The following is a 20,002-nucleotide window of genomic DNA, read 5'->3' as shown; positions in this document are numbered from 1 at the left end:
GTGCTTGGCCAAAGCATACATGGTTTTACAACGGGTTTTTGTATATATCGTTATGAAATGTTGTATTTTGCTATAACCGCTATCTCCTTTAAATTGCATACATATTATGCCATGAAGATGATTAGATAAAATATGCATGTCAGCTTCTCAAACCCTGCATAAACATGGTTACCGTTATGTTCGATCCGCTAAGATTATGTATGATTACTTACTGAGCCGTGTAGCTCATATCCGTTCATTTACTTTTTTCTTTCAGATCCTCACCACTGATAGCTGCCAGAGACACGTTAATTTGGTATTAGCGCTTCTTTCTTTTGGGGTAAAGCAAGTATACTTTTGTGTATATAAACTACATAGAAGCTCTGTATTTGGGTACTGACCAGCATGTTGTACTAAGAATGCTTTCATATGAAAAGATTTGGTTGGTTTGACTACCCTATTACCCAGGTATGAGGCTGCGTGCTATTGTGGGCGGTAGTCGGCAATAGCACGGCCGTGTCACGGATCCGGATCCGGGGCGTGACAGGTACCAAGGCAGCTCAGAGCCTCTTCATTTGGGTTAAGTTAGATCCATAAAAAAAAAAAAAAAAGGGACACGAACTGGGTCCAAGGATCTTCTTAGAGAGAGAAAGAAGAGGGAGAAATAAGAGAGTAAAAGAGGGATGCTTTGCCTCTCTTAGAAGGAGAGATAGAGGTTGCTAGAGGCCCAGCTAAGGGGTCATGGTCGGCAGCAGGAGATAGTGAACATTCGGTGCAGTGACCAACTGATGAGAAAACAAAGAAAAAAGGGTCAGAAAAATAGGGGAACAAAGATTTCCTTATTTTGGGCACTGGCTGTTCATCGGTGGCCATGACTTCACCATGCAGGATCACAGAGATGCCAAGAAACTTGGCAAAGGGTCTTGCATCAATGGGCAGTGACACCAGTGGCTGGTAAAAGGGGAAAAGAGAAGATAACAGGAGCGGAATAGAGGACGACAATGGTGATGGAAATCTGGTGATTTTTTGCCAAAATTGAATCGGTAGCCATGATCTTATATACAAAAAAGTAGCGGAGAGGGAGAATCCATGGGTGGTGGTGCTTACCTCATCTTCGGCGAGCAGTGGCGGAAAGCACAAGAACACGATGCGGCAGAACTCAACTAGAAGAAAGGGAGAAGGAGGTAGCGGTGATCGACGGTGGGTGGTCATGAGGGGAGGGGAGACCTTCTTATAGAAGAGCCCTAGGACTGTTCTTCTTTGCGTGGACACTATTTTCGACCTCCATATGTGGGAGTCTTCTATCGTCCGCTCATATGTGGGATATGCGTGGGCCAACCAATTGGGCCAAGCCCAAGTTAGGTTGGTTAAATAGACCAAGTACTGACGACATCCTCACAGAACCTTGATTTAAACTAATACCAAGAAAAAGAGTAATCATCCAAAAAAAATCTTATCTAAAAAAAAAACTTAATCCAATCTAATTATTTTGATCTAATTAGAACTTTATTTTCATGAACTAGGCCGAGTCAAAGCTTTGACCCATTCAACATTTCAGATCTAAAAATCAACCCATACGGACTCATAACCCAAAAAAGGCAGGAGGAAACCTCGACCTAAACTCGACCCAAATAGGATGGGTCAGGTTGATAGTTTTGGTTCGGCTACGGTGATTGACTAGATTCGGAATCGGAGATGCACAGGTAAGGAGAGGCCGCTGCTCCTCGACATTCGTAGACTTCTGCAGGAGTGTAGTTTTCATCAGGTCATATACGTTTACTGAGAAGCAAACGTTGCAGCAGACTAGATGGCTTCCTATGCAGTTCACAATTCTGGAGACTTCATTTGGATGGATTGTGACATAGTGTCCGGTCCTTTATCTGGTCTTTTGTTTTCTAATTTTATTAGCCGCATCCATGCCCGTAGAATATGAACCGCCGTTGTACCCAAAAAAAATAAAAATAAATAATAATAATAATAATAATAATAATAATAAATCTCAAAGCCAACATCATAAGCCTGATCTCACTTTGTCAAAGCAATAAGAAAAGAATGTATCCCATTACATGATGTTTCTTTTGCTTCACCCCAGAAAACACGCACAAAAATGCTTGAAACTTCCCTCATGCTTCTCTCCTTTCATCTCCATGGTTGTGTTTCTTCGTGGCTTAGAGATCAACAAGATCGCAAGCTCTTTAATGGAATTGGAAGATACTAGCTTCCAAGAGGAGCTGTGTGGAACATAGCCTTTACCCTTTAGCTACATACCATGCAAAGCAAAGCTAGACTTATGAGGCACGAACTACGAGGTATCACTTTAAGACTGGAAAGAACCAGCAAGGGTGCCCCACGATCGAACAGAATGGCTCTAGCCAAAGGGATCTAGATTAAGCCCTGGCCGTGAAGCAAGGTAGTTGGTTCACTTGGGCTTTATTCCATATGCTTCTATACTTGCTCTATTAATATGTGCCCTACCAGCAACCAAGCTGCAGAGCCCCTGCTACTACTCTCCAGCCTTTGAGGCCTTACTTTGTGCAGCAATTCTTGAGGAAATGGCATCATCGGCATTGGCTTCAGCATCGGCGGCGGCTGCGGCGGCGGCGCAGATGCAGAAGATGCAACTGATTAAGGGAGAGCGTCACCTCTTCTCATCGTCGGACGATAATATTGTGATGAAGCAAACCCTTGAAACGCATTCCCCCGATGGCCGTGAAGTGGATGTGAGGTCGTTGTTGTACCTCATTGAGGACATCATGCAACGAGCAACTCCTGCCATTTTAGAGGTATATTTGACAAGCTCCCTTAAATTCAATATATATATATATTTTTCTTTTTCTTTTTCTTTTCTTTTTTTTGAGATTGGCCTTTAGATGACTCTAAGTTCTGCTGAGCCATCAAATTATGGTGATGAAACAAAGCTCATGTTATGTATATAGGCAGTTATATTTTTAGGCTTCGGCCCAGTCACTTAACTCGATGTGTGGATGGCAATTGGCCAATAGGTGGTCAAGCCATTGGACCAGAGGGATCAACGAAAAAGCCCACGCCTGTCAGCCCATGTAAGAAAGTTTCTTCCATTCTAGTCCGAGCCAAAATAGAGCTTGGAATTCATGGGTTTTTCCACTTTTGTAAAGCTAGAATACAATTAAGTGAAAAGCTGAATCAATGGATCAGGTGACTAAAATTAGAAAAAGGGTTATAAATTATAAAAATAGTTATTTTAGAAAGATTAATAGATAATATTATGATAAATAAAATTTTAAAAATATTAAAAAGAAAATTAAAAAGTATTAACTTTTAAGTAGATTGAGGGTCTTTGGAGGTTAGGTACCAATGACCTAGATTCTAGTTCTGCCCTCGTCCCAAACTTGGCCAGGCTTCTCCATTCTAGTTCTTAAATAAATATATAATATATATATATATATATATATATATATATATTAATGTAAATTATAAAAAACTGCTAATTAAAACTAGTTGGCATGAAAATATAAGATCATAAGAATTTTTAGTAATCATGTTGCACCACCACTTATCAAGCATTTGCTGGTTCATGACTGATGAGTTCAGCTGAGTTTGTTGTCCTTGGATGTTTGAGGAATCATATCGTTTATAGAAGTACAAATAGGTCGGGTCAGGTCGGATCATAAGTGACCCTGATCCAATCTGGTTTTTTGTTCTAGTCCTAATTTTGGACCCAGATCCGACCCCATTGAATATCGGATCGGGTCGGGTCAGGTCCACCGTTACAATTTTTGATCCAATGGATTATTTCGGTTGGGTCGGATCCATGTATAATCCGAACCCAACCCAAAAAATTTGGGTTTAGTTCGGGTCCGGGTCGGATTTTCTTCGGATCAACCCATCCATGGCTTCAGAACTTGTGTTTGCACCTTTGTAGGCTCAAATAATTTTACAGATTTAGGTCGGGTCAGATCGGATCGTGGGATTGAAAATCTAAAATTGTTCAAATTTCAAATGGAGCAGATCGGGTTTGAACTAAAGTAGGGCAAAATTTTTGACAGGTCCAAGATTAAGACTAGCATTTGTCTTAATCTCCCTGTCCTGCCTGCCACCTTGAGAATTCATCATAGGTCAGAACTAAAAAATTTTGGCAATTCCTTTAGAAATGAAGCTTACCCACATGTAGATCATATCAGAAGATAGACAAGAAATCCTGTTGGCATTGTGAAAACACTGTAATCATGCGGCAGCACTGCTGACACAACAATAGAAGCAAGTAGCAAAGCTCTTTCTTCCTTCATCCTTACAATAAGCTCACAAACTTTACTGTTGTTGTCGTTGTTCTTCTTGGTGTGCAGACGCCGCACACTCACATGGAGGTTATGGAAGACAGAGCGCATCATGCTGCAGTTGTTGGAATGCTCGAAGCCCTCGCGTACCCCATTCACAGGATTGCTGCTGAGGTTAATGAAATTAACCTCATGACCAAACCATAAATTTTATCCGTAGATATCACATTAACTTAGATTTTTTGAGATTGTTCTCCGTTCCCTACCATTTTTCCAGCATTCTTCTCTCTTCAAGCATTAAACTAGGTTATTGCTAGTTAAATTTGGTGAGATTTCAGAGAAATTCTACTGATAAGATGTCTTTTGCCTGCTCTCACATCTTAGTTCAAGATCATTATCTGGAAAATCTATGCAACAAGTCTTGGGTAACAGCATACATTTATTATTTTATTTCTTCCACCATATTGTTATAGATTACGTACAAGTGCACGAGCGGTGGCGATGCCCATGCAACGACGATCGCCTTGTTGCACACGTTGTCGAACTATGCATGGGACGCAAAGGTTATCCTAGTTTTAGCAGCTTTTGCAGTGACCTATGGGGAGTTCTGGCTGACAGCCCAGCTTCATACCATCAATCCCCTGGCGAAATCTGTGTCACTACTTAAGCAGCTCCCTGACATTTTTGAGCACACCCATCTTCTTAAGCCAAGATTTGACGCCATTAACAACCTCATCAAGGCCATGGTGGATGTTACAAAGTGCATTGTTGAGTTCAAGGAGCTCCCCTCAGAATATATCTCCCCTGAATCCCCTGACATGTCGATGGCCATGACCCATATCCCAACTGCTGTCTACTGGACCATTAGAAGTATTGTAGCTTGTTCCTCTCAGATCATTATGCTCGTAGGCCTTGGCCATGAGTAAGTTCATGCTCTTACCTGCATCAATAACAGAAAACTCAGAATAACCTCTAACTTTTGTTCTCTTTATTCTTATTTTTTTTCACAGGTACATCAGCTCCACCACTGAGGCATGGGAATTGTCGAGTTTAGCTCACAAAGTTAGCAACATTCATAGGCACCTTACTAAGCAACTTGCCTTGTGCCATCACCATATAGGTTAGTACCTAAATCCTAAATATATTCTCTTGATTTAAGCTAAGAGCATATTTGATGTAACAACAACCCATACCACACCTATAAAGGTTAGCTGAAAGGTATTATTTGAGTTTCTTGATCCTATATTATAAGTACTCAGGATCTACTCAGTGTATAGCTGTTGTAGGACTAAACACACGTCCGTACGAATCCTCACATACTCCCCCCGCTTCTGTCCGACGTCCTCACCAAGATTCAAATCAATTCAGATCTAATTATAAGCACCATAATCGGCTCGTAGTCAACCTCGATGAGCCTGTGTCTTGTAGTCCATATAGGCTATGGGCTGGATCTACTCTGATATTATTTGAAACAATTCAGTAGCTCACTCAAAAGGCTAGATGGAAGGTATTATTTGGATTTTTAGCTCTATATAAGCATCCAAAATCTATTCAGTGTATAACTGAGGTGAGAATAAACACACGCCCGCAAATCCTCGCATTTGGAGCTCTAAAATTCTTCAGCTAAAGTAGATTTAACCTGTTGATTTTGTGAATCCTAAACATGATGTGCTCCTTCTAATTTAGAAAGTACATCTTATCCGTTGATGCAGATGAGAAGAAGCATATCGAGACTTACCAAACACTTGCGCGTCTCTTCGAAGTTGCCCATCTTGATAACTTGAAGATCCTTAGGGCATTAATGCAGTCAAAGGATGATCTTCCCCTCTCTGATGGTACTAGAAAGAAAAGAGTTAGTGTTGATATGCTGAGACGAAAGATCGTTATGTTGTTCATCTCGGACCTCGACATTCCCCAGGAAGAACTCCTAGTTCTCGTTCAGATATACAACGATACACATCAAGGGAAGCTCGAGAGGCCCTATGAGATTGTCTGGTTACCGGTCATTGATAGGCACATCCCATGGAACAGCGGCAGAGAGGAGACTTTCAATCGCTTGGCATCCATGATGCCATGGTACTTAATGCACCACCCTTCGCTGCTCGATCGAGCTGTGATCAAATACATCAGGGATGTGTGGCACTTCGAGAAGAAGCCTCTGCTAGTGGTGTTGGATCCTCAGGGAAAGGTAGTGAATCCTAATGCCCTCCACATGATGTGGATATGGGGCACTCTAGCCTTCCCTTTTACCAGCAATAGGGAGGCAGCTCTTTGGAATGAGGAGACTTGGCGGCTTGAATTCCTCGCCGACGAAATCGATCCTGTGATACTAACATGGGTATGAATTCAAAATCTCATTCTATTATGCAAATATATCATACCGTACTGGTTCGATAACGGTATATGATATAGAGAGTGAATTGACACTCAGTATATCAAACCAGTCCGTACCATATCAATATAGTAATAATATTGGTATTGGTATGGAGCTTGGTATCAAAACAGCGTACGTACCTTGCTCTCATATTCAATTTACTCTATGCATGGCAGGTGAGAGAAGGCCGGTATGTTTGCCTGTATGGCGGCGAGGACATCGATTGGATTCGGAGGTTTGCTACAAGTTTGAGGAGGGTGGCGCAGGAGGCAAAAATCCCCTTAGAGATGGTGTATGTGGGGAAGAGCAATCCGAAGGAGCGAGTGAAGAAAGCCGTGGGGGTGATCGCGGCGGAGAAGCTCAGTGGCTACTGGCAAGACCCGGTGATGGTGTGGTTCTTCTGGGTGAGGCTGGAGAGCATGTGGCACTCCAAGATGCAGCATGGAAAAAGCATTGAGGATGACACCATCATGCAGGAGGTGATGACCATGCTCAGCTTCGACGGAAGCGACGAGGGCTGGGCCGTCATAAGCCGGGGCTCGGTGGAGATGGTGAAGTCCCAGGGGAAGAAGCTTGTGGACTGCCTGACGCAGTTCGACGCATGGAAGGAAACTGTGGAGACTGAAGGATTCATTCCAGCGCTGACAAATGCATTGATCCCATACCACACCCATGAGCACTGCACTCGTCTCATCCTCCCCGGCGACAATGGCCGGATCAAGCATCAGGTGATTTGTGCCCAATGCAAGCGTCCCATGGAGAAATTCATCCTGTATCGCTGCTGCAATGACTGAGATTGTCGTTAGGCCAGGACTACCTTGGAAGTTTGAATGTGTGTGGTTCGAAGGCAAGCTTTTCTTGTAGGCCTAAATAAAGTGTGTTTGTAATGTTTGAAGTGTCTTGTGGTCCTCCTCACATGTGAGATCACTGTTCTTGTGAGTTGTTTCCAGTAATCTAATTTGTCTTTGTTATGGACCTATGGTTCAAGAAATAAAATTTTCTACATTTCAGTGATAAATGAGCAATGCCTAGTACCTTGTCATTTCTTGGATGATTAATGAGAATTTTATGTCCTTAGAAGCTACTCATCATGCCGAACAAAGAAATGATTGATGCGTAAAACGCAACACCGGGTTCCATATAATTTAGAAAACACAAAGCAAACATTTGTTGCTTTAGTTATTTGCAAAAATAAACAAAAAAAAAATGATATAACAATGAAAAGTGAGAACAAGTATTCAAAAGAATTTGATATGCTTGTACCGAATACATTTTTAATTATAGTTGCAAAGTATACATAGAAAATAAATGTTACAATAAATATTCTTCCGAGAGTCACTATTGCTTGAAAATGATTGTCATTTTAAATATGTGATCAATGCTAACATGGTGAAAGATTATTATAATGTTATGAAAAATTTGGAGAAAATCTGTTATATTGTGTATTTTAATAATGTTATGTAAATTATAACCTTCATATGATGGTTATTCTGTATAATGTCATCTACTTATCTTTTACACCAATCATGGAATGTAATAATTTTATAAATTTTATTTTTTTGTACAACTGGAAATAAATAAATTTTTATTTGATCAAAATATATTTTTGGTTTTCTTCTACATCGATCCGCTGAAGTTTTAAAACTCGAACCGGACCGGTCTGTTAACCGGTTAGACCACCAACGAGACAGGTTTGCGGTTCGGATGAACCCCCAAAACCTTTTCACGGAAAAAACGAGCTTTTACTTTATAAAAAGCGTTCAAACCGGTGGTTAAACTAATAAACTGTTTAAACCAGTCTAGGTTTTTACGCGGTCTGGTTTTAGAATTCCGCTTAGAAATCTTTTTTAAATAAATCGAGCCGTTCAGGAGTGCGGGATTTGGTGTTCGCTCGATTCCGCCCCCTTCTCCTTCCTCGAGCTCCGGTCGACACGCGGTGGCAATCAGCAGCCCCAGGTCACCCCTACCCATGCTCTTGTCACGCCATGCAATCCTCGGTTTATAAGTTTTTAAGTTCTTCAGTGAAAAATTAAGTTTGGTCAAGCCAATTTCAGTGATTTCCTGTTGAACCATGTAATTGTCTCTTTTCTTGATGATTTTGTCATATTGTAAGATATTAGATTTTTCTAGGAAATTCTAGCAAGCTGTTTAGTATAGCAATTGCAAGTATTCATTACTTCATTAGGATTGTCAATATCGATAGGAATTGCATACTTTTATTATATTAAAGCTTCTAATTTATGATATCATATAACCATGGTTTTATTCATGAGGATTGTCGTTACTTAGTTCTAGTTTGATTGTTAGTAGAGTTTTTTTTATTCCTTGAAAATAAGAACATTTGGTAGTCGTTACTTGATGAAACCTTTAATTAACTACGGTAAAGAGTACCTTTAATTAATTTGGTATTCTATACTTCCTATGTATGCTAGCTATATAATATGATCGTAAAGAGTACTGAATTTGCTGGGTAAGTGATTATGAATATATTGTTTAGATTTTTTATGTATACTGTTATTTTTATTGTTATTAAATAATATATTTATTTATTATCGACATCACGGTTCGTTTCTGGTAACCAGTGACCGATAACTTTGCAACTTTCTGGTTTTATTAGCAGTCAGGTTTTCAAAGCACTCATTCAGGTTCCCACTATATTTCCATTATGACCATCATTTCGTCATGTTATAGTGATAAATTATAATCATTATAACTATTAGTTTAAGCCCAAATAATCTCAATCTAGAATATTTTGCGCAAAATCGACCATTATAGTGGTCAATAACAGATTCGGTGGTGTCCATTATAATAGGATGATGTTGTTATTAAAACCTTACAATGGACAAAGACCTGTGGAGAGTTGCTGCTTCAGAAGTGCACTGCAGCATTGGCCTTGGAGGTGTTCATGAGGAGCTAGCAGCAGATATCTCCACCCACGTGGAGCAAAAATGTAAATTTCATTCTATATTTTCATCTACAATTAGATTTAGGATAGATTGTTCTTCCTTTTTTCTTTTTAAATGTTTCTAACTCTTATTACGTTCGATACATGTTACCAAATAACTTAGATGACCATGATCACATGCAATCTGTCGTACTGCAGAGCATACTGTACTGGGAGAAAATCGGTACGAAACACATATTCAAGTCGATACAAGCCTCGTACTACCTGTATCGAGGCGTACCAAGGTGTATACCAATCTGTATCAAGGCGTACCGAGATGAAAATTGAGAAAATGAATAAGAGAGCTATTTTGGTACAGAGATGTGCCGTACCGTACCATATCGAACCGATAAGGTACAAACACAGTATCTAGTATCGAGATTGCAGACCTTGATCACATGCTTGATGAGTGGGAGAAGCCAAAGAGTTTATTTCCCCTCTTTCATGCACTTTCCTTCTTTCCTTGGGCATGGAGTATCATGGCTCCATAAAAACGTGGGGCATCATGGTGTTTTATCTTCCTATTATCTCGTATGGCACACAGATTTTTATCTTCCCATCATATTGCATGGCACATGTATTTTTATCTTCCCATCATCTTGCTTGGCACATTGTTTTTTTTATCTTCCATCATCCCACATGCGTGATTTTCATTCTCACATCCACTCACATGAAGTCGGCCAAATCATTAATAGTGGGTTGCACGAGAATTTCCATTATATATGGAATATAGGCTATATATTGTCCCTTAACTTTCATTTTACCTTTTACATCTCCTATGTCTATACTATATTACTTTTGTAGTAGCACAGCATAATTATACTCGTCATTCTTTATTCTTGTAAATTTTTACTAAATATTTTCTTTTCGAGATGCAGTCCTCTTCAAATATAGACATTTGATGCATATATGGCTTAATGCCTTACTTATATATCTATGTTCATTCATCGTCATTTTGTTATTCTTTTCCAATTCATTTTTTGTTCTTTTTAAATTTAATCGCTTTTTTCTTATAGACACAAGTGCGTGAGAACAAATAGAGGATTTAACTTATTACTATATGCACCTTTAGGTTTGCAGATTCTGCCTTCATAGCCACATTAAGTCAACAAAATTAAGATGTCGGATCCCAATTTGGTGGTTCAAACTGATCTTCTATTCCTTGCTCCTATGACAATATAGTCTTAACTTGAGTATATATGTTCTAGGAGAATGTGTATGGTAGCCAAGTTGATAACATATTTCAAATATTGGAAATTACACATTAAACTCATATTTTTTTTAATAGGTTAGAAATATAATATCTTGAAAGCTACCAAAAAAATCATATAAAGGGCTTATTTTTGCTGATGAAAAGATATTGTGTGAGATATTATGGGTGTATATGGGTATGAGTCGTTGGTAAGTTTAAACTGAACTTTTTATGCTTTGTTGTTCAAGAAGTAATCTAGCATGGCGCTATACGAGAAAGCAAGAATATAAAAGCAATTTGTCCTTCTACAAGGAACCAGCTCATGATAATTGCAAGTAACTTAGCTTTTTGAACGAAAGAAAGAAATAGTATTATATATCAGACAAATAAGAACTTGTAGCTAAAAGATTCATGAAAAAGACTGGATTAGGTATTTAACTTGCACTGATACATATAGTTCTTTTCCATGGGACACTTGCATTTCTTGCATAGTAATATGTTTTCCTTCAAATCCTCAATATAGGGAGTGATGCTATAGTAATTGCAGTGATCTATAACCGAAGGAGGGTCAAGTGCTTTTCTGATGGCACCCATGAATCCCCATTTACCAACTTTGTGGCCCCATACTGGAAAAAGTGATAAAAGTTCAAGGACTTTGTTTCCATAGAGCTTTATAATTTCAGTTGATGATCCTTTGCTTACAAGTAGCCATCCTTTTTTGCCAGACTTAAAGCTCAACAAAGAGTTTGCTTCACTCATAATGAAATCAGACTTATCTGTATTTCCAAGACGGAGTTTTGAACTTAATATGCTATTCAACCGTAACCAAAAGATACGAATCTTTGTCTGAGACAAGTAGCTGCTAAGCTTTTCTTTGATGATGGTTGCTAAAATATCTCTTGTATCTTCATCGTAGTTGCTTCCAGCATATATTAATTCTAAGAGAACTCCAGCTTTGGTAATGTCTTTTATCTGGTTGGTGAGTTCCTGGACCCAACCTATGTTATTACTTCCATAAAGGCAAATTACTCTTCCATCTTGCATCTGCAAATATTCTCGATATTAATGTCTAGTAACAAAAGGACAAATATTCAATGTCATATTTAGTATGACTGAACAAAATTCTCCATAATGGTTTATGTTTCAAAGAAATTTACATGTTAGAGGAAGCATAATGTGATAATTGCGAATGAGACTGAATATCCACCATCAACATAGCCAAACAAAGTAATGAATATGTATGCTGGCCTTTCTTCATTGTTTCTACTAGTATTTATTTTTTAAGAGTTGTATGCATGTTTTTCCAAATACTTACACATTTGACAATAATGTGGGTTAAACGTTATCGATTTAAAAGAAAAAGTTATTCATATTTTAAATTTGAGGTTGTCGGCTAGGAATTGGTATTCTTTATTACCTGAGTGATAAAAAAAGAAAGTGCTCTAAATTTTTTTATATTATGTAGTAGGGTTATGTTAGTTGTTTGAATTGTATGAAAAAAAAACTCAATTTATAAGATTATTTGCTCATAGTTTGCTTATTTTAAATTGCAATAGTTCATGGTAAAGTTTTGCTGTAAGGTTTAGAAAATTGTTTATTTGTTATGAAGTGCAGAGTTTTACAATTATTTGAAATGCAATAAAATCGATTATGTATTCTTTAAAGAAACAAATACTTTTGAGCATTCAACATGTTAAAAAAAATGTTTTCTTTAAAGAAGAATCATTAAATGCATTATTCGAAGAAAAATCTGTTTGGGCATTCAACCACATAGCACTCTGTTCAAATTGTTGCGAGGACATTGCTATTTGATTTTGAAAAATGTGCAAATAAATGTAGAGCAACCATATGATTAGCAAGTATGCACACAGATTGAACATGAGCAGCGGAGTGCGAGCATAAATAATTACTTGTTTTTATTCTCATTATGTGATATTATATTATCATGAAGATACATTCAGCACATATTCAATCAATTTTTTTTTTCTTTTTTTTGGGTTTGGGACATAGGGCGATGAAGACCGTGTTATACAGGAAGACCTATCCAATAGCTAGGATTTAGTCAAGATTGTTATTATTTATTTAAATTTAATTTTTCATTAATTTTTAATTTTGTTTTATAACTTGGTGGTATTGAGATGGTTTATGTTGGTCTTTCTTCTATAAGTTACAGTTGGTGTGTAATCATCTCAAGAACTTATCATGAGAGTTTGAACCTCTATAAATGGATGACTAGATAGAGATTGTTGCTATATATTCTTTTGATATATATTTGTAGATAAAGATAATAGGTAATCGAACCATATGTTTAAACACCTCAACATTAATGCTCCTTTTAATACTCTTTTGCCTAAGTATTAATCACTTTTATTTTGTTGAAAACTGTAAGTTGTTTTTTAAAAAGATTATGGCACATGCCTTCATGATTTCTTTCATGATTATGTATTCAGATTGCAACAAATATGTTTTCACACATGCACCTGCCCTTTATGTTTGAAATAATCCGCAAGTTATGAGGTTAGAATCAATCAAAGGATTACCTACAGGTTGCCAAAGGAGCTTTGGTCTTTTCCAAGGTTTGTTGTCCTAGTATTAGACCCCATATTGATGCTACACTAGCATAGTGTCGGTACAGTACGGTACAAAATTTTGTTGGCATACCAAGTGCCGGTACGCCACTCATAGCAGGTATTGGTACCAAACTGGTAGAGTATGGTACGCCCTTTACTGTCTGGTTCGGACTGGTATGGCGTACCTTGGTATTTTCTGTACCTGAAGGCAATTATTTCTTTAACTGTAGATGAATGTTCCTTATTCTATGATGTGGGTTTTTCTCCGTATTGAATGGTTAAGATTGAAACACTCCTAAAATAATAGTATCTGTTTTAAACTTATTTTTGAAATATCTAGCAATCCTTTGACATGAAGGCATGACTACTAGCTCATCGTAGTCTAATCACATCCATTGCAACTCAAAAGATACTATTGTTGGAGTAGAAAAGGTTGTTAGAATCGACTTTGAATGGGAATAGGAAGTATAATAGTGACCTCCTTCTTGGATTTATGAGTTTTTATGGTTGTGGGTTGGATGTACTAATGGTCAGCAACAAAAAGGCTGTGCTACAGTATCCCGTAGCTACATAAAACCTATGGACTAGGTTCGCTTTTAATACCAATTTTAACGACCCATGTCCTTACCCAAAAAGGCTAGCTAGAAGTTATTAAATCGGGTTGTTGGCATTGCTTAAGTACTCTCCAATACACACCTAACGAGGGACTAAACTGTTGCCGATGTGAGTCTTCGTATACTTCTATTGTTTAAGCCTTTGCATCCTTGCTAGAGGAAGAGTCCCATCACAAACACCATGTGTGGCTAGGGGACATTGTAGCCCAAATCTTTGCTGGGCTGACAATTCAATCATAGTGTTCCTATTTCTGATTGGACCCTTCCTTGCTGACTATAACAGGGCTTAAATAGGAGGAGTGTGCGAGAACCCGTGTAAATGTCTTTAGTCCCACATTTGTATGCGTTGAAGTGGTCTTGGGTGCTTAGGTAGGGCCAAAGACCCCAAATAATAACCTTGTGGTTAGCCTTTTTTAGGTGAGGTCTTGGGCTATTACAGTATCCTTTTTAGATGGGTGAAGCTGCTATTCTTATGCAAACATCTTGTATCTATGTACCTCTATGAAACATCTTGGCTCTTGGAAATTATAGATAATGGAGCTTAATTCATGTCATGCAACAAATGCAATATATAAGCCTTCAATAAAATTCACATTAATTATGTTGAAAAAACAAGCATAGGAATACAGTTAGAAACATGAATTCTACAACTCAGGGAAAACTTTTGTATAGGTACATGTTATTCCTAAAAAAGATTGATCTTATATGAACCCTAGTTAAAATATGGAGACATTTACATAGAGTTGTTTCTGTAGTTTAAAGCATTGTCATATGACTAGCTATAATACCAAAAAATCATATGTGCTTAGGATAATATAAATGATATAAAAAAAGAATATAATTAACATTTCCAAAAGTAAGTATAGAAGTATACCCAGTAGGATATAAGGGGGTCAATATCATCAAGTAGAAATTCAATTGTCCAGTTTTGTTCTTCCCAAAGCTCTCGTTCTCTTGAAACTGAAAAAGGATATGCCTTTAGCCCCCAAATTGATATCATATCCATGGCATTTAAAGATGTAACCTTTCCTTTGGAATCCAGAACCACCATGATTGGACCGCCTTGAAAATGCCATGCTTCTTTGATAAATTTTATGACAGATAAACTCAGTTTTGATGGCTCATACAGAGAATACCATGGGATTATGTTAGCCAATTTTTTGAAAGCTCTCTCTTCAGCATTAGACCATGGTATGGAGAAAACTATAGGAACCCAAACAATCACAAAGGGTTTTTCTGACCCATTTTGAGGATGATTTTGGAGTTGTTGGATGATAAGAAGAAGCTTTTCTAGGTTTATTGTTAGAGTTGATATGAAGAGTATAACCTCCTTGTTTCTCAGGACAACCACACCAACCTACACAATCAGCATAAAGGAAATCACCAACTTGGTGTATAATAATATATAATGTTCAATAACAGAAGCAACAGATGAACTAAATGGTTAGACAGAAACTCATGGAAATATACAAAACCTTAACTTCACCATATGACAGTAAAAGTTACAATAAACATGTTCATATTATATAATACAGGGCAACCTAAAAATAGTATAATACATAATAATGTTTTATTTGTACCATGGTTTTTTAGTACCCACCTGTCTTGCCCCACTATTGGGTGTATCTTAGCATACCATTGTGGAACTGAATAGTATTGAGGCTCGATATCATACCGTACCAACACATGGTATGAATATTTTGCTGAATTAGCACCTATACCATGTGTTGGTACAGTGTCGTTCCATACTATGTCATACTAAGAGTGAGGGTACCAATACGTGGCTTGTTATGGGGGGGATGTAAAACCTTGATTTGTACTAACCTTTTCTTGTGACTGATAATCCCTGAGTGGATAGTCATCCTTTAGCGCAAATAACGTGCTTAGAACTTTTTGGTTGTCAAGATGAGCCTCCTCGAACAGATGCGAGAGACCTGAATTTATGTTCTTCTCTGTTGCAGTCACACGAACAAAAGAGGGTGGGCGTAAGTCTATAAGCAATGGCACGAAAGTAAAAAAAATCCTAGAATTTTGCAATGCCTATGCTTTTAAATGCAAGTAGTACTCATATCAACTTTAGCTATGTGTAATTTAATGCTCACTGAAGGACTCAACCAAAATTCAGTTACCACTAGGATCAACTAAATAGTTCATTTCTCTTACTTTTGTTTAATATAAGTTTGCCTACTTGCAGATTGTATACATCAATTAGACTGTTTCTCATCTTTTCAATGTGATATGAAAAAACTCAGGCAAACTACTTTAAATCAAAATACAACATAAATTGAATAGTCAAATAACCTATACGGTATAACTATGTAACTTGATTAAAATTTGCAATGACCATCCTAACTCAAGAAATTGTCTATAAGTAGGTTGTTTTAACCTAATATCTTCAGTGATATTCTATCTTTGTGCTTGAATAGTTAGTTCTACTCAATGTAATCATGAGAAAATTTCCTTTCTTTTGTTTCCAATTCTTGTGTCAACCTCATACCGGAAATCTAGTTGTATAGTGACCATCTTGTTGATTGGTCAAACAAGGAAGGTCAGTAGATTTATATTTTATATTCTCAAACTAATATGCTGAAATTTGTTATAACCCTTTTTTTGGAGAGGAAAATTCTGTTATAATCTTTTGAATTTTTGAAAGTCAAAACTCGAACTTCTTCTTGCCTTATTACACCAACAGTCTAAGTTTGAAAGGATTAATGGTAATTTAGCATGATGATTAAGCTTTTATAGTTACAGTCTTCTTAATCTTTGACCGACTATTAGTATCAATGATTTTAGCATGGATGACATAATTCAATGAATTCGGCTACTTTTGTCCAATACAGCAATCCTAAAAGTATGTGGCAAGTGAAAATAACTTTAGGTGTTCTTGAAGTATGACAATTATTTAGATCTTTATCTAACTAAAATACTCGAGTTTTGTTGTCTCTAGTTTAACAAAATGTTGTTCAATTTCATTTTCCCCCTTTTTGTGTGATAAGCACTCCACCATATTGGCAATTTATAGTCACATGTCATCGAAATCACTAATTCTGTAAAGGAATCAAAAAATGAACACCCTATTTCTTTATCTTTTCATCATCAGATAACAAATTAATTGATTTCATACTTCAATTATGTTCTTAGGTAACCACTGGCTGGGCAGGTTTTTGGTTCATCTCATTCTTAAGCTACTCTGGGCTGACATTTCAAAGGCATATGATTTCTACGAGTTATGCTTCTAGCCCATTTTCCCATCATACTTGGCTTTGAGCTAGGTTGCTAGCACTCATTGTCTACAGCTGTCAGGTCCATGAGAAGGCACAAAACATACAAAATATAGGACTATGTGGAAAATAGATCCATTATCGAGTGCAACAACTACCAATGCCAGAAATATAACATGATCTATGAATAGGACTATGTGGAAAATAGATCCATTATCGAGTGCAACAACTATCAATGCTATAATTATAACATGATCTATGAATAGCTGAGGCCTCTTTAGTGTTTCTTTTTCTCATGTAAACATTTCTGTCCATAGAATGTGGTTTAGAGTCAATAAATAGTTTATCTTTCAAATAATGCATTTACCAATAAAAGTCATGATGATGCATTACCTATTTGTTGATGAAAGATATCGAGTTGCTTTCTTAAAAAAATGTCCATGTCGCCGACCTTACGGGCTGAACTCCAAAGTTCCCATGTTGCAGTTATGGTACTTGTGTGCCTGTAAAATTGATTTAATACTATTAAATCCATCTTGTTTCATACTTGTTCTTACATGTTAAACATAGGGGAGGGCATGCCAGTTGCTTCTAGTTATGATCAGAACAGTATTCTATTACTAATAGAACAATGATCTCCATGATCTTTTGAGAAACACAGTGCTAAAATAATGCCACCACCAGGGTTTGAAACCCTGGACCTCTACAAAGAGCAAGCCTTTTGGAGAGGGTTGCCAACCACTGGACCAAATTCCTTTGGTGTGGTCTCCATGATCTATATGCTGCAAAAATATTATCATTCTCTTATGGAGGTGATTAATCAAATTTGAAAGATCATATCTTTTAGATCAGGGAAAGAACATGCACTTGCTCGAAGCCCAATGCTGCCAAGCTAGTGATCTGGGAGGCGCATGCCACTGAACTTCTGATTACCCAGTAGGAAGCTTGGTGGATTTGAGTCTTCATCGCAGCCACTGCATCATAATCTAGGGTTGTGTATTGCACTGGAAGCATTTCAAATTCCACCATGCATTTTGTCACGCTGACCATTTTCTCAACAAGATACCTGAAAGCCTTGAGCTTTTGCTCCAATGATTTGGTGACTTGTATCCTATTCCTCAGCCCTTTTATTAATCCTATTGATAAGGCCAGAGGATTAGTAGGATATAGCTGCATGATGAGCCAAAGCTCCCCAAAGCTTGTCGCCACAGCTGCAAGCACTATAACAAGTTTTGTGCTCCATGAATGCTTCCCCAACAATTCTAGCACAGCCATTGTTGTTGCATGCAAGGATCGATCCATCGAGCTGTACCTCAGCATCTGTCATTGAAGGAATTCGTGGAGTTACATATTAATATAGGGACATGGAAAAATGATTGTCCAGTTATCAATGTTCACTTGTACCTCACATGAGATGTGATGAATTGTCTGTCCTAGTTGTTTGATGGTGCTGACAATCCCAGTGTCTTGTCTGCCATTACGATCTGCTTGAACTGATTTTATACCTGACTTGACGACCTGGAAATGATAGCTATTAATTTGTTGTTCTTCTGAAAGAGTACTTGGGCAGAAAAAAAAAAAATCATCTCATGATTTTGTTTTTGGAGCAGATAATAATAGTTTATTGGAAAATTTTATCATCTTAAACCCTCTATTAGATCTATTACATATTCATTGCAAGAGCTTGCTGTGATACATCTATTGCATTTTCAGTTATGGACTACTCAAGAAACATAACCTAAAAAATGCGAGGATTGAAGAAAGAAAAGAAGCTGAAGGGGAACAGTATTATATTACACATGGCATTGTGATGTTGTGGATGATGTTCTCAGTCAGATGGAGTAGTGGAGCAGAGTCAACATGATAATCATCTGGCATGTGTGTCTGCAGAATTTTTTTCATCAAGATGTCCTCATGGGAGGATAGGAAGTGCGCTGAAGTACTGTTGGACTGCATTATGTGAACCTTCGCTACTCTGTATATGATTTGTCTTCTCGGTGAGTGAAAATTTCTGGCTGCTGTGATTGTATTAGTAGACTTGCATGCCTTGTTCACTGGGTATTTGGAATCTGCTTTTTAAGGTGATCTGTGTCAGTTGATTTGAATAAAACATTGTTCACTTCCTCTTTATCTTTTCGAAAGTTATAGTGGAACAGGTATCTATGAACTCATCAATGACGAGAGTTATATTACTGAAGTCAAATGTTTGGAGAGTTCAAAAGGACGAGCTTGGTGATTCTGCTTCTACTTGTTAACAACTGATTGCTTAATTCTGAAGGTACTTAGAAGCATATGATTTAACTGTTGCTTTTCTTGCATCAAATTGGAAAGTCTCTTTATTGAAAAAGTTGAAGGAGCCAAATATCATAAGATTGGAGTGAGATCACAGAGTATTGAGTGGTGCTGAAGGCCATTCAATTAGAGCATGCCAAGGCTTATGGAGATGATGAGAACCCATGTTGAGCATTGAGTGCTTTGCAAAAATTCCAACAGCTTCCTCTTTTAAAAGGAAATGGAATCTGACTTTAACCCCAAGTCAAGGAAGATAACTGTATGAGAGGGCTAAAGCTTAAGGATAAAGCTGGTTCCTTCCTTGCTTTCTCCCTTTAACCACAGGGCAGTATTTCTTTTCTCTTTTTTTCGCTTTTTTCCAATAAGATTTATAACATGTGATAAGTTGCTCAATCAAAATTAAATGTTTAAAGCGCAGTAAGTGCATGATTGGACGTTGTTAGATCACTAATCTAACCTATTTTGGGGGAAAACACTAAAGGAACTTGAGATTCTCTTTTAGCTTCAATTATGTGGGAGTCATCATTGTTCTTTGTCATCTTTGTTCTTTGCATGCAGACTTG

General features: G+C 37.5%; 2 protein-coding genes and 1 long non-coding RNA gene across 4 annotated transcripts; 2 read left to right on the top strand and 1 right to left on the bottom strand.

Moving 5' to 3' along the window:
* The first annotated feature begins 2,473 nt into the window (after positions 1–2,473).
* On the top strand, positions 2,474–7,624 carry LOC120107629 (protein SIEVE ELEMENT OCCLUSION B-like). Its single transcript, XM_039120982.3, has 6 exons — positions 2,474–2,762; positions 4,302–4,406; positions 4,706–5,154; positions 5,243–5,352; positions 5,945–6,570; positions 6,783–7,624. The coding sequence occupies exons 1-6, from the start codon at positions 2,532–2,534 to the stop codon at positions 7,398–7,400; spliced, it is 2,139 nt and encodes a 712-aa protein (XP_038976910.3). The 5' UTR covers positions 2,474–2,531; the 3' UTR covers positions 7,401–7,624.
* Positions 7,625–8,406: 782 nt separating this feature from the next.
* On the top strand, positions 8,407–19,277 carry LOC113462918 (uncharacterized). 2 transcript variants are annotated; one of them, XR_003386243.4, is made up of 4 exons: positions 8,407–8,562; positions 9,419–9,556; positions 9,710–9,904; positions 18,861–19,277. It is a non-coding gene; the product is annotated as an uncharacterized LOC113462918 (long non-coding RNA). The 2 variants fall into 2 exon arrangements; XR_016400275.1 differs by lacking the exon at positions 9,710–9,904.
* LOC120103853 (protein SIEVE ELEMENT OCCLUSION C-like) lies at positions 11,088–19,103 on the bottom strand. Its single transcript, XM_039120375.3, has 7 exons — positions 18,945–19,103; positions 18,552–18,665; positions 18,013–18,467; positions 17,541–17,650; positions 15,751–15,878; positions 14,801–15,283; positions 11,088–11,786 (listed from the first exon to the last, which is right to left on the bottom strand). Exons 1-7 carry the CDS (start codon positions 19,101–19,103, stop codon positions 11,169–11,171), a joined length of 2,067 nt encoding a protein of 688 aa, XP_038976303.3. The 3' UTR covers positions 11,088–11,168.
* Positions 19,278–20,002: the final 725 nt, after the last annotated feature.

This window comes from Phoenix dactylifera, chromosome 4 (genome assembly GCF_051530095.1).
Source record: "Phoenix dactylifera cultivar Ajwa chromosome 4, Ajwa_hap1_PhDact_Kaust_v1.1, whole genome shotgun sequence".
Lineage (NCBI taxonomy): Eukaryota > Viridiplantae > Streptophyta > Magnoliopsida > Arecales > Arecaceae > Phoenix > Phoenix dactylifera.
The sequence above is the reverse complement of the archived record's forward strand: the minus strand, read 5'-3'. Positions and strand labels throughout refer to the sequence as shown.

Coding starts and splice junctions, on each gene's coding strand:
- LOC120107629 (XM_039120982.3), top strand. CDS start 2,532: ATGGCATCATCGGCATTGGCTTCAGCATCGGCGGCGGCTGCGGCGGCG. Junction 2,763..4,301: donor CAACTCCTGCCATTTTAGAG/GTATATTTGACA, acceptor CTTGGTGTGCAG/ACGCCGCACACTCACATGGA. Junction 6,571..6,782: donor ATCCTGTGATACTAACATGG/GTATGAATTCAA, acceptor TATGCATGGCAG/GTGAGAGAAGGCCGGTATGT.
- LOC120103853 (XM_039120375.3), bottom strand. CDS start 19,103: ATGCAGTCCAACAGTACTTCAGCGCACTTCCTATCCTCCCATGAGGAC. Junction 18,666..18,944: donor ACAACATCACAATGCCATGT/GTAATATAATAC, acceptor TATCATTTCCAG/GTCGTCAAGTCAGGTATAAA. Junction 17,651..18,012: donor GCATTGGGCTTCGAGCAAGT/GCATGTTCTTTC, acceptor TCAATTTTACAG/GCACACAAGTACCATAACTG.